The 12,870-nt window shown below is 50.8% G+C and overlaps 6 protein-coding genes across 6 annotated transcripts; 2 read left to right on the top strand and 4 right to left on the bottom strand.

The window, feature by feature from the left end:
* Positions 1 to 2,662: 2,662 nt before the first annotated feature.
* A1O1_06786 (uncharacterized protein) lies at positions 2,663 to 4,058 on the bottom strand (the record flags this gene model as incomplete). The annotated part of the gene is made up of 3 exons (XM_007727663.1): positions 2,663 to 2,914; positions 2,966 to 3,359; positions 3,547 to 4,058. 3 exons carry the CDS (start codon positions 4,056 to 4,058, stop codon positions 2,663 to 2,665), a joined length of 1,158 nt encoding a protein of 385 aa, XP_007725853.1.
* A 157-nt stretch (positions 4,059 to 4,215) lies between these two features.
* A1O1_06785 (uncharacterized protein) lies at positions 4,216 to 4,803 on the bottom strand (the record flags this gene model as incomplete). The annotated part of the gene is made up of 1 exon (XM_007727662.1): positions 4,216 to 4,803. The coding sequence occupies one exon, from the start codon at positions 4,801 to 4,803 to the stop codon at positions 4,216 to 4,218; it is 588 nt and encodes a 195-aa protein (XP_007725852.1).
* A 2,565-nt stretch (positions 4,804 to 7,368) lies between these two features.
* A1O1_06784 (uncharacterized protein) lies at positions 7,369 to 8,211 on the top strand (the record flags this gene model as incomplete). The annotated part of the gene is made up of 2 exons (XM_007727661.1): positions 7,369 to 7,789; positions 7,901 to 8,211. 2 exons carry the CDS (start codon positions 7,369 to 7,371, stop codon positions 8,209 to 8,211), a joined length of 732 nt encoding a protein of 243 aa, XP_007725851.1.
* A 530-nt stretch (positions 8,212 to 8,741) lies between these two features.
* A1O1_06783 (uncharacterized protein) lies at positions 8,742 to 9,168 on the bottom strand (the record flags this gene model as incomplete). The annotated part of the gene is made up of 2 exons (XM_007727660.1): positions 8,742 to 8,996; positions 9,055 to 9,168. The coding sequence occupies 2 exons, from the start codon at positions 9,166 to 9,168 to the stop codon at positions 8,742 to 8,744; spliced, it is 369 nt and encodes a 122-aa protein (XP_007725850.1).
* A 741-nt stretch (positions 9,169 to 9,909) lies between these two features.
* A1O1_06782 (uncharacterized protein) lies at positions 9,910 to 10,763 on the bottom strand (the record flags this gene model as incomplete). The annotated part of the gene is made up of 2 exons (XM_007727659.1): positions 9,910 to 10,449; positions 10,506 to 10,763. The coding sequence occupies 2 exons, from the start codon at positions 10,761 to 10,763 to the stop codon at positions 9,910 to 9,912; spliced, it is 798 nt and encodes a 265-aa protein (XP_007725849.1).
* A 507-nt stretch (positions 10,764 to 11,270) lies between these two features.
* Positions 11,271 to 12,741, top strand: A1O1_06781 (uncharacterized protein; the record flags this gene model as incomplete). Its single annotated transcript, XM_007727658.1, has 2 exons — positions 11,271 to 11,338; positions 11,682 to 12,741. 2 exons carry the CDS (start codon positions 11,271 to 11,273, stop codon positions 12,739 to 12,741), a joined length of 1,128 nt encoding a protein of 375 aa, XP_007725848.1.
* Positions 12,742 to 12,870: the final 129 nt, after the last annotated feature.

The raw sequence follows: 12,870 nt of genomic DNA, 5'->3' as shown, positions 1-12,870 counted from the left end.
TCTTTCCGAATGCTCTTATGTCGGGATATTCGCACCGGGAGGCTTCTCTGTTTAGCCATATCCTACAATGCCAAATAAGAATGCCGCACCAAAGGCGGGTTCTGCTGACTATTCGCAGTCTGCTTTCTCTTCTGGCGTACTCCAGGCCCACAGCGAAGGGTCGCGAGACCCTGTTTTTCCGACCCGTCGAGGAGGACGTTGACAAGAGCTAATGCCCGCGCGTCCTTGCCTCAATTTTTCCTTACCCGGTCGCCGCCATGCTTCAGCCGCCTCCTCCTTCTCCTCCTCCTTCGCCTCCTGGTTATTTCGGCCCGCTTCAATTTGAAACAACCGCGGCCCTTCCTGTTGCCACCTTACCACCTTCCCCCACTTTCCTGGGTTGCTGTGGTGGTACCTGCCATGGTACCATGGGCTAGAGAGATAGATTACCTCTCCTTCCTCTCCTTCCTGATGGGAAAGGAGAAAACACCAGATACACATTCATGCTCACTAAGGTAAGGTTGCTACCATGGCAAAAGGCGGGCCGTGCTGATTTTCTGCAGTCTGGTTGCTTACCTGGTGTACTCCCGGCTCACAGCAAAGAGTCGTGAGACCCTGTCTCTCCGGCCCGTTGAGGTCGAGGAGCTCGTTAATATGAACCAATGCCCGCGGGTGCCTGCGTCGTTCATTCCTTGCCCGGTGGCCGCCATACTTCCGCCGCCGCCGCCGCCTCCTCCCCTCCCTCCTCCACCGATTGAAGCAACCGCGGCCCTGACGGGCGAAATGGGCATGGTCCTCTCAGTACCCTCGGTATTGGCAAGAATTAATGTAATTTGGCAGACATGGATCCTCCCTCCCTCCCCTCCCCTCCCTGGCCTCCCGGCCACTCCGCCGAGGGAGAAGAAGAAGAAGAAGAGGAAGAGGAAGACCGAAGAAGAGGAGGAAGACGAAGAAGAAGAGCCCTTGGGGCAGCCTCGCAAAAAAGGGGCAGAGGTGAAATCCTCTATAAAAACTACTATAACACCAGTTTCGGTGAGAGGAGAGGCGAAACCCTCTGAAAAAACTACACTGGTACCGGTCGCTCCGGAGATAGAGGCGCAATCTTCCATAAAAACTAAGCTTGCCCCGTATTTATGCGCTCGCAAACGCCCAAAAAACCCCAAAAAAATTGAAACCCAAAAAAATATGTGAGTGACAGTTTTTTTATGCCTTTTGTGAAAGCACATTACCCTAGGTCTACGAGCAGTTTTAGCACTGGATACCTAGAGGGGTTTTTTTGGGATTGGCCTGGGGGTCCGGTGCCCTCGACCCTACTGTCTCTTCTGTTCCCTTGAGGAAAGAGTGGCTTGGTGCTCTTGATCTTGTACGGCCACCCCGATATTCTCGATCCTAGACGTTGTGCCCGGGACGGTGTTCTCGATTCTTCAGCTTCTCTCAGGAGTCGGTACTCTCAACCCTATGAGTTTGTGCCGGTGCTCTTAATCCCACGGGTTGTACAACTACTCTCGATACCACGAATGATACCCAGTTACGATATATGACCCCATTTACGACAGATGATACTCACGACGGATGATACTGACGCAATGGACGAAGTTCTACAATGGATGAAATTTCCAACTAATAATCTACACCATTTACATCTTTTTCACGCGACATACGCAACATTCATCTTGTTGATCTTGGACCATTCTTGTTATGGCCCCAGATAGAAGGGTTACCGCAATGGAAGGCATAGGCGGATCATCTCCAAGCGCCAATCTAGCTGTATCTTGAGGAATGAGATACACGAATGCCCCGGCCACGCCTGTCCAGAAGAAGAGAAAGAAGGGAAAGTCTCACGCTGATGTGCCCGCTGAAGATGAGCAAGCCGAGAATGAACCAGTCAGCACAGTCGATAAAGGCAAGGGTCGTGCCAGATCGTGGTCTATTAAGTCGTCCCCTAGCCCTTCGTCGGCTGCGCCTCGCAAGCGAGTTCGTGTTGACTCGCCGCCGGCTGGACCGTCCTCCCCCGAGGAGGAGTTACTGCCGTGCGTGCGATGCATCCGCTCCCTCTCCGACGGCCCCGTGCCCATCGATTGTTTTTATGGGGACGGGTTGTCTCGGTGCACCCGTTGTGCAGGGATGAATAGGCTTGCGAAACAGTGTTTACGTGTGAGTCGCATGTAAAGGGCTTATATTTAGTCTTGGGCATGGCATCAAGCCACTGGCACCTTACAAAATAAGTGGCACCGCCAGATATTGGAAGGGGCGCCCTTCTAAATTTCAATAGGCGCTAGGTATACCTACTACGTTAAAAGGAGAACGCTTATTATATCGACCTTACAGACTATCTATCTTCTAGTAGGCCACCCTATAAAATACGTAGTACTATTAGATCTTAATAGAGGCGCCCTCCAGAACTTTAATAGGTAGTAGACAATCTACGTTGTAGGAGAACGCCTACTATATCGACCTTATGGACTGCTTCCCTACTAGGTAGGAACCCATGTCATTTTGGCGGTGCCACTTATTTTGTAGGGGTGCTCGTCATGTACGTGGCATTGGATGACTCTATTAAATTGATCTGGACTGTCTGCATGTTTCCTCGCTCCATTCCCAGCCACTCTGCATTCAGCCATCCCATTCGGAGTCCTGGACACATGTGCGGGCGGCTCAATTGGCCTTTGCCTCTGTCTCGTGCTCAGCCCTTGTGCTGGAAAACAGTGATCTCAGGGTCCGGGATCTGTTCCAGTTCATGAGCTTGCCCTGGTCTGGGAACGAGAGCCAACACCCTCGGATCCTCAAGTGAGCAGTCCTCAATGGCTTGTGTGAACGAGCATTCTCGCCCCGGGGGAGCGCATCGCTGACAGATATCGCGGACTCGTTGTGGTGGTAGGGTGGTAGCTTTGCGTACACATGGAGTAACGTTGGCAGTGTACTCGTCGATGATCCTCTGCACTGTGGTTAGAATAAGCTTCGAAAGGGAGAGAGACACTGCACTTACACCGTAAATGTCTTGTCGACGGCTGACGACGTTGAGAAGATAGCACGAGTCGCAAGCACCAACTGGCCGTCGCTGTTTCGCTGATGGTCTGTCAAGCTGACCGTATGGGCCCGAGACATGGAGACCGAGCTGTGCCAACTCTTGCCGTAGCTCCCATTCGGTTTTCATGCGAGATGCCCTCACCACCTGATTCGGTGGCATCACATCCACGATATTGATTGTCTGTTCTAGCCAATCTAACTTCTGCTCCTTGAGTCTCGCCACTGAATAGTCGTACATCCACGGTGGCCGGCCGACACGGTCGAGTTGCACCTGTTTCAAAAACCGGAATATTGCGATTCCTTGGGCGTATGAGTTGAAAGCTCCAGGCTGCCGCAGCTCTGGTGTTCGGGGACTGAAGACATGCACAGCTGATATAGGAGTGTGTCCAGGATTTGTCGGCGGCTCTCTGCCATTCAAGCTTCAAAGTCCGTGACCTCGCAGAATCCCAATCATGCCAGGGGCCGTGAGTTGGCAACCTTGACCAGCTGAAAGGATGTGGGGAACCATCTGCATTAATTTCGATCACGGGCCAAACCCACGTTCCCAAAGGCAGGTCGACTGTGATCGGGATACCTGGGGAGAAGTTTCCACTGTTGGTCAAAGACTTTGTAGAGTCCAGCTCCACGGTGATGCAGACTCGCTTTCCACTGCCGGTGTCCAATACCTGTACAGGAGTGCGTCGGTAAACATGAAGATTTGCCTCGGGAAATTCTGTCTTGACCCAGATGTTTCGTTCACCTTTCACCCATTCTGTTATGGGGCTGTTCCAGTTGCAGCCTTCGCTTGCGCCATACGAGGCTCTTGACCGTCCACCGGGCCACCCCGACCTCTGGAAAGAGGTTTTGGCGATCGTTATCAACTGCGACGAGGCTTCCTTGTCCTGGAAATATTTGATTGCAGTGTCAAGACTGTCTGTATCATCCGTGCTCTGTTCAACCACCCTGGGTTCAAACCCGGTGACACCGTCGCAATATGTTTCGAACAATGACACGAAGCACTGTTCTGCCACTGTCCGCAGGTTATCATCTTCGAGATAGCAAAGTGGTCCCATGACATGACTCTCTGCTTTCCTGGAAGTCCTGTAGTGGTTGCTGTTCGTTTCCACATTCTTGGAAGACTCGTGGCTAGCGTCGTGAGCACCAAGATTGATGCTGTTCCTATTATTTTGCAGCTTGAATCAAGAAAGAATTGCCAATGTGTTGAGATGGCTAACGTCGGACTCCTTGTGCATTCATAGGAAAGCCAAAGTATATCCGGCTGTAGATGCCTCCACGATTGTCCTTTGGCGCAACCGGCTCCAGGACAACTCGCAGATTTTCAATGGTGAAATTGCCAGTATTGAGAAGCTGGAGCACTGCAGGTCGCATTCCTTGCATGATGGTGTTGATCATGGTCCGCAATTGATCCAGACTTCTGAGTCGCTCACAGAACCAGGGAGGGAGGAAATGGAGCGATTCTGCATTCTCACGTAGCTCGAGCAGAAAAGCTTCAATGGCACGTCGCAGCCGACTCTGTTGGTTCAATGGCACGGTCAGCTGAGACGGGCGTATCGCTGGCAGATTGACTTTCATGGCAAGATCTCCACATTTTCGGTTTTTGCCGATCTCCAGGTAGCTCAATGGTATCCATGAAGATTGCTGCTGCTTCTCATATGGCATTGTTATGAATAACCAGTCATCATTCCTGCCCACTACCTTCCCTTTGGCCCCTTTGGGCACATTGTTAGTTTGATAGTGGAAGTCGGCCTTCGAGATGCATGGGAAGTCGAGAGGCCACTCGCGTTCGGACTGCGCCATGGTTGCAGATGCTTCTTGTGATCAAGTTTGGTGCGCTCTTTTGGGCAAGGGATTGTAGGACAACATTCAGCGATGTCGAGGAAACGTGGCCAACGATGCGATGGAAGACTGCAAGAGACGAAGAGAATAGGAAGCAGAAACGGGAGAGAAACGCAGGTATTCGTAGGCAATAGATCGCAGTAAGAGGCCGTACTTCACCATGCTTCAGTGACAACCAGTCTTCACCATGCTTTAGTGACAATCAGTCTTCCACATGATTGAGGTGACAGCCCTCCTTCAATGTTAGGCATATGGCATTGTGCCGGCGCATGTGCTGGACGTCGTCCATCATTCGGCATGATCCTAACAGTGCCATGACCGGAATTGCCAATAGTCTCATCAACCATCGCCGTTGAGTAATCCAGCAGGTCGGCATCCAGGACTGACATTGCCACGAATGTGGCACACATGATGCATAGAGCACACAAAGCACTCATGAATACACCCACACCCATTCCATCCCTTACGCCCAAGTCGGAATATTGCGACAGAAGGACGACTATGGATCTGTCGAGCCTTTTGGAATGGCCAACCCGCTCCGCGTAGGATCGAGAGCACGCATCCCTGAGACAACACTCGTAAACTTTAGAGCACCGAGATAACCCTTTAGGATCGAGACAACATTTATGAGATTGAGAGCACCGCGGACGGCCTCGTAGGATCGAGAGCACCGCGACGGCTCGCTAGGATCGAGAGAACATCCATGAGATTGAGAGCACCGCGACATTCCCTAGGATCGAGAGCACCGAGTACGGCCTCGTAGGATTGAGAGCCGACGGTTATTGTACTGATCGATAGCACCGCGACAGCCCCGTAGGATCGAGAGCACGGACTCGCGAGGCAACACTCGTAAACTTGAGAGCACCGACAAGCCTTTAGGATGGAGAGTACTGCGACAGCCTTTTAGGAGCGAAAGCATCGAGAAAGCCTCGAGGATCGAGAGCCGACGGTCATTGTACTGTGTTGTTGGGACAAATTAGCCCTTGTCCATAGCAGCAGGGTCGAACAGGGAATGTCTCAGGGCAAGTATGTAGTGTGCTACCATGGTAGCCTTCCCCCTCAGGCAGTACGAAAGAAAAGACCTGTAGTTCTAGAAAGTAGCGAATCACCAATGGTCTCCTCAGAGATTGTAGTGACCAAATTTGACAAAGGACGTTGGCCATGCCCCTGAGTCTGAATGTCCTATTGACCTAGCCTTGGTTAAGACAGCCTGATTGGACAGCGGTAATCGATATACCAGCACTAGTACCTATCTCAATTGCAGCATCTATAAATCCCGCTCATTGTCCTTGATTCCCTTTCTCTCTCTCTCATTTTCTCCCTGCCAACACGGCAAACATGCCGTAAGGCATGTTTCAAACGTAGGGCGTGATTTTGGTGTCTTACAAAGTACTAAAGAAAGAAAAGAAAAAAAGAGAGGAGAGAATCAAGGGCGGTGAGAGAGATACCATAGATGCTGCAAGCATCAATTGGAGATCAAAGCTGAATCAAGTGAGAATTGATCTCACCGCCCCGTATTCCAGACCGGCAGATCAACTCTGCTCTGTCCAATCAGAAAGCTGTTTTAGCCAAGGCTCTTCACCGATACAGCACTAACCGCATTTGATAATTTTCTCTTGGCGGAGTTTTGGGCTTCTCCCAGTCTATAAGTATCTCGCTTGCCCTTGATTCTCTCCCTCTCTTTTTTTCTTTTCTTTCTTTAGTACTCTGTAAGACACCAAAATCACCCCCTACGTTTGGAAACATGCCTTGCTAACAATTGTCTCAGTTGCCTTTTGGCTTAGATCAAGTGTAGTATCTGTTCTTTTCAGTTTAATCTCTGAAATCATCCTACGGGATGAATACATTGATTATTCTCATTTTTGGAGATGGCCGGTTAAACCCCTCTGTGCTTGCGCAATGGGTTTCTGGCACCGTGTCCGAGGCCTTACACTACTGCCTTGTGACGCGAAACCCTTTTCATCATCTTTTTGCCTTGAGCAAAGTCTTGGAGAAGAGGTTTGATATGTCTTTTGATGGCAAGGAGATGGAACGAAAGAGATGAGCCTGAAATGGATTTGAGACAGGCATGCGAGACATACTCCGAAGTTGGACGCTCCTGAAATGTGGCATCGTGAAAGGTCGTGGGGATTGTGGGAAATTTTACAGGCACACAAGATCGGTGGTCGCTGGAGAGCAGCGGCATGATCCCAAGTCAGGCGGCGACAAGCAAGAGCCTGCCAGGACCTTTCTACTGCTCTAGGAGGAATCCTTCTCATGATTACGCCGTCGAATGATATCAAAACAGCATCTAGAATGTAGCAATGTAGCTGGATGTTGTGTGATGTAAATTCCCTGCCAAAGATTTGATGTATATGTTTGTCCATGGATCGGCAGAACTGACTCTGTTCTGCTCACATTCAAGACATCAAACAACCATCGCATTTTCAGCCTGTTATATTCTTCAAGGCAGTAACCTCTCTCACTGGTTCTTTCTTCCTCTTCTCACCAGCAAGATACTTCTCTCAAATGTCGGACGATACAGCAATGACAACTCCTGCGCCCATAACCACAACCACCGCATCGTCCTCTCCCCATGTTGACCCAGCCATCTTCTCCTCGCTCCAGACCAAAATCGACGAAGAACAAGCAATTCGCGACGAGCTAAGAACGCATGTCGACGTGCTATCGAAGCAAGGCCGCCTGACACAATCCATACTCTCTCGCATCCACAACACACCGACCGACCAGCTAGAAGCCAATGTCCTGACGCCCTGCTACGATGCCCTCTCGGAACAGACCAAGACGGTGAAAGAATTGGCCGAGTCGGCGTCCAAATACCCCTTCTACAAATGGAACTCTATCTGGCAACGCGACATTCAGACGCTGATCAGCAGCATGCAATTATGCGACTGGCTCAAGAGTGGTAATCTCCTGACGCTAGAAGAGGTCGGGCAGAGATTAAATGGTAAGTACAGAGCAGTTAAAGTACATCAAGCAAGAAACCCAAGACTTCTGCTTCTTCTTTCAATGCTATAGACTGGGTTTTGTGCTAATGGGTTATCCTTTACGTGCTTAGTCCCCGTCAACCTCAAATCCGAAGATGCCTTCCATATCACCGTCGAAGACTACCTACTCGCGCTCACCTCGACGATCGAAGAGCTTGCGCGCCTGGCTCCTAATGCAGTCACGCTGGGCGACTATGCGCGACCGCTACAGATCTCCAAATTCATCAAAGACGTCCACGCCGGATTTCAACTGTTGAACTTGAAGAACGATATTCTGAGGCGTCGAGCAGATGGGGTCAAATATAGTGTCAAGAAAGTCGAAGATGTCGTCTACGATTTGAGTCTACGTGGGTTGATCCCCAAAAATAACGAAACGGGTTGAGAAAAAGTTGGGATCTGGAAATGGGAATGCAAACCCCAGTACATCCGACAGATACGATCTAGAAACAGGAAGAGCTGCGTCCGACCAGCAGATATTACAGCTGAGTGGTGGCTTGACCTCTGCAAGTTCTGCAATATATGGCCGAAACGCGTTTCACCAGCAGGCTGGTAACTTCAAGCAGTAAGCGGGAGATTGGGCTTCTGGCCTTGTGGTCCAGCCAACCTGCAGACAGCACGCCTGCTAACGAGAAGCCTGTGAAAGACTACGGTCTAAGAGATAAGAAAATTCGATCCACAGGAAGAAATATCGAGAAAAGAGATGACGAAGATAATGTGGATTGGGATGCTTATGTCCCTTCTACCTGAATGCATGTTCTCAGGCTGCATGAATGATCCATGAAGGATCTCCTTGATCCTTGAAATCCCATATGGAAATGCACCAACCCTTCGTCAAGAAAAGTGGCCTGCCACTAGCAAGCATATGTCTCATCAAAGGTCTCCCCAATATTCGTACGTAGCCTCGGTTCGCCTTTATGGCGCCGTCGGCTTCTTCCATTCTTCGCCGTCGAGTCTGACACTGCTCTCAGCCGTCGCCGGCTCTCTCAGGCCCGAGGAAGATTCTGTGCCCAGCTTGACATTGACGCCGCCGCTGCCAACATTGACGGTCCGTTGGTCTGCCGATTGCAGATCTGCACTAGCTCCGCCAACTGGTTGGTCTGGCAGAGGCAGGTTGGCCTTTACACGGTCAATCTGTTCTTGTTTGGATTCTTGCTCGGACAGGATTGACTGGGGAAACGTCAGTATACTGTAAAGTAGATGTATACCATAGAAGTAAACGACAAACCTTCATGGCTGAGGTGTCAGAGTCCTTGGGCGTCTTGCCGTCGTGGAACTTGGATTCTCTGGCCTCTTGCTTGCGGAGGTCTTCGCTGGTGGTGTGGAAGGTTTGATCCGACATTGTACGTTGATGTAGGAGGTAGATTTGAACTGGTCTGTATAGTGGTTGGGAGTCAAGTCTAGTCAAGGAGATTGGCTTTTTCTCTGAATACTAGCAAAGTAGTCTTATGAGATCGATTGGAACTTTTGGAGTGATTTTTGGTGATTGTTTTACAAGCTGACAAGAGAGAAAACTCATTGGAATATTGCCTTCTATACTGTGGTATTTGAAGGCATCTTGGGCAGTGGATGTGTGACGACGTCATCTCTCCTTTCTGCAGTCTGATCGTGAGGTGCCCTCATGTTGCAAGTGTAGCTGTCGGCCAATCGATGGCTACAGAACAGACAGGCTACCCACAGACATGCTCATCGTTGCTGTTGATCTCGAAGTTTCTCCAGGAGACCCATGGCATGCTTCGAATTGCAGCAGCGAAAGGATGAAGGATGCGGCGAAATTTCGACGTCATGATGGAGTAGAATTCGACAGGGGCAGAAAATGCATCATCTGCCACGGAAAGGGTTTAGCCTCTGGATGGGAGAGCCGAGATTATGTAATACGTTCAGCATCCAATCAGCGTAGAGATGTACCTGATCTGTATGACGGACAAAATCGCACTGCAGTGCCAGTGGCATGCCGATGGATGTCTGCAGGTTCATCGATATACCTAGGTACGTAGAAGAGGCCTGTGATGCTAGTTATGGCAAGGTGCGAGCTGAGACGCCCTCGCCTTCGGGTGTTGCCCAAGTTCAAGTCGTCTGGCAATCAATCTATCTCGACTTCCATGTCATCCACGCAGAACTCCCAGTCCAACTCAAGACCATTGTAGTGGAAGTCTGCCCACATATACAACGTCTCGAGCTTATCCCACACTTTCCCGCTGAACTCCTTGACTGGTACGTCAAGGGCATAGTGGTATCCGGCAGGAAAATCCACGCTCCAATCTAGCACCTCTTCCCCGTCGCTACCGTCAGAGCATCTTCGCACGCCTTGCAGATTGACTTTGGCAGCGCCGAGCGGCATGTTCAGAGGTTTCAGCTTCAGGCGGTGAATTGTGAAGGTGTCGTTGGAGTTGCTAGGCTGTAGAGATGGCTTCCTTTCAGGTTCCACAAGCTTCAATTCGAAGTTATCCCTGGTTCCGTAAAGGGCGTTGGGCTTTGACGCCGCACAATTCACATCTTGTGGTGATATCTTCCCCTCCAGCGCCGGATCAGAAGGGTCGAACGCGTAGAAGCCTTCGAATGTGAGGTTATGGTATGGCGCTGGGATATCTCCGAAGCCATCGAGTGTCTTGATGTCGTCAAACTGCCAAAGGTCGTCGTCAATTTGAGCATCCGTCAGAGAAGGAGGAGTAGACTCACGCTGAGAACGGTGGGATCATGTTGTAGCACCTCCTGGACTGGAGCTGCAGAAACACTCTTGAAGCAAAACCCAAGCACAAAGCACATCAAGACCAGAGAGTGGAGTTTCACAATGCTCCGAATGAGCGGCTGGCCGGGACTTGATAAACAGGCCGTGGCAACAATTGCGGTCGCCTTAAAGAGGTCATTCCACCATAGATGGATCAGAGCCGTGGCCAGAAATGCAATGCGGTAAAAGAAGTGGTAGAGTACGCCCATCTTCCACGCGTAGCCTTCACAGCTCAATTCGAGTGTACCTGTATCCTTCTCTGTACTTTCTCTTTCCTGTACTTACCGGGCTTTCGCGAACGGTGTTCGAGCATAGCGGATCCAGAGCAACTGAACCCGTGCAACGCTGCAAGATGGGCTTTTAGACACGTTCAGGAAAGCGGCAACGCATTTTGACGGGTTTAGAGATCCGTCAAGCAAAAGCAGTCGTGTGGATACACAGGAAAGGAGGAGGTTTGGAATCTTGAACCTGGAAGCGAATGACACCCGCACGTCATTTGAACGGCTTTCTGCCCTATGGCTACTAGGCTGCGACCCCACCATCGACCGACTTTGTCGCCAAACTGCTCCGCATCTTATCCGGTCTTTCGACTTTTCTCGCGATACTTTGGGAATTTGTTTCTAGAGGGGCCTCAGGGCCGGCCAAACCGCGTGTCTGTACATCTACGTCTCCTTGATCTCCGACCAGTCCCAACTAGCCCCTACTCTTTCATAGCGATGCCTCGAGACCCTCTGATCGGCCTGGTGGGAAAACCGTCCTCTGGCAAATCCACCACATTAAACAGGTGCGACCAATACCAATCAGAACATAACCAGGTTTCGCTTGGCTCACACTCTTCCACAGCTTGACAGATGCTAGTTCGAAAGTCGGTCAGTCTTCGTCTTGTCCACGATGCTGTTTCTATATTTCCACGGCGAAGAGGTGGTCGGAACTAGGCTGATATGAAATCGCGCAGGCAACTTCCCGTAAGATGAACCCAACAGCGTCCCATCTTCCTTCGACTGTGCGCAGAACTAAATTTATACCTTCTCCGAACCCAGTTTTACAACAATAGATCCTCAGCGAGCCGTCGGATACCTCCAGATAGATTGCGCCTGTGTACGACACGGACTTGAGGACAGGTGTAGGCCCAACTATGGCGCCTGCGTGAATGGCAAGAGATCGGTCCCGATCGAACTTCTCGATGTTGCAGGGTTAGTACCCGGCGCTCACGAAGGCAAAGGGTTGGGCAACAAGTTTCTGGACGACCTGCGCCATGCGGATGCTCTTATTCACGTGGTCGATGTGAGCGGAACAACCGATGCCGAGGGGAAAGCAACACGTGGCTACGACCCCAGCGTAGATGTCGAATGGCTGCGCGGAGAGATTGTGAGATGGATCTTGGGCAATCTCATGGAGAAATGGGGGAGTATCAAGAGACGACATGTCGCGGTCAAGGCGTCGCCAGTGGACACACTGCAAAGCCAGTTCTCTGGGTATGGCAGTACTAGCTCGATCGTGGCAAGGTGTCTGGACAAACTACAATTGAAGGAACCGCTGGAGGACTGGAGCAACGAAACCATCCTGAAAGTCGTCAACACTTTTACCGACGAGAAGTTCCCCACGGTGCTCGCCCTCAACAAGATCGACCATCCGGACGCGGATCGAAATATAGCCAAGATCGCCAAACAACAACCGGCGGACAAGATCGTTCTGTGTAGTGCCATATCAGAAGTGTTTCTCCGTCGACTCGCCAAACAGGGGTATATCAGATACAAAGAAGGCTCGGAGTACTTGGACACGCGGGAGGATCTGATCGAACAAGGAGACCCGGACGGAGGAGGCCTTAAGGAAATGGACGACAAGTTGAAGCAACGTATTGAAAACCTCAAGGACATGGTTTTATACCGGTTCGGAAGTACGGGGGTGGTCCAGGTCTTGACGCGCGCAGCAGAGATGTTGGGCCTTGTCCCTGTGTTTCCTGTCAAGAACATCCACACTTACGGCTCTGGGGCGTCCGGCTCCACGGCGGTGTTCCGAGATTGCGTCTTGGTGAAGAAGGGCAGCACGGTGGCTGACGTGGCGAGGAAAGTCATGGGCGACGCTCCTATTGCCTTTATCGAAGGGGATGGTGGACGGCGAGTGGCGGAAGACCAGGTCGTAAGTGTGGGCAAGAACGATATCCTGTCTTTTCACGTTGGGCGGTGACCTACGGCCTTTCAGGGTTCTGCATGCGATCATACTGAGCCGTTGGCGGGAACATGTTTTAAGACATGAGACGAACAGATACCAATGAATCATCAAAAAGAATGAACAGGATATCAAATGGATCATAAT

Source organism: Capronia coronata (genome assembly GCF_000585585.1).
Source record: "Capronia coronata CBS 617.96 chromosome Unknown acBCG-supercont1.6, whole genome shotgun sequence".
Taxonomy (NCBI): Eukaryota; Fungi; Ascomycota; class Eurotiomycetes; order Chaetothyriales; family Herpotrichiellaceae; genus Capronia; species Capronia coronata.
This window is presented reverse-complemented; position numbering and strand designations above follow the sequence as displayed.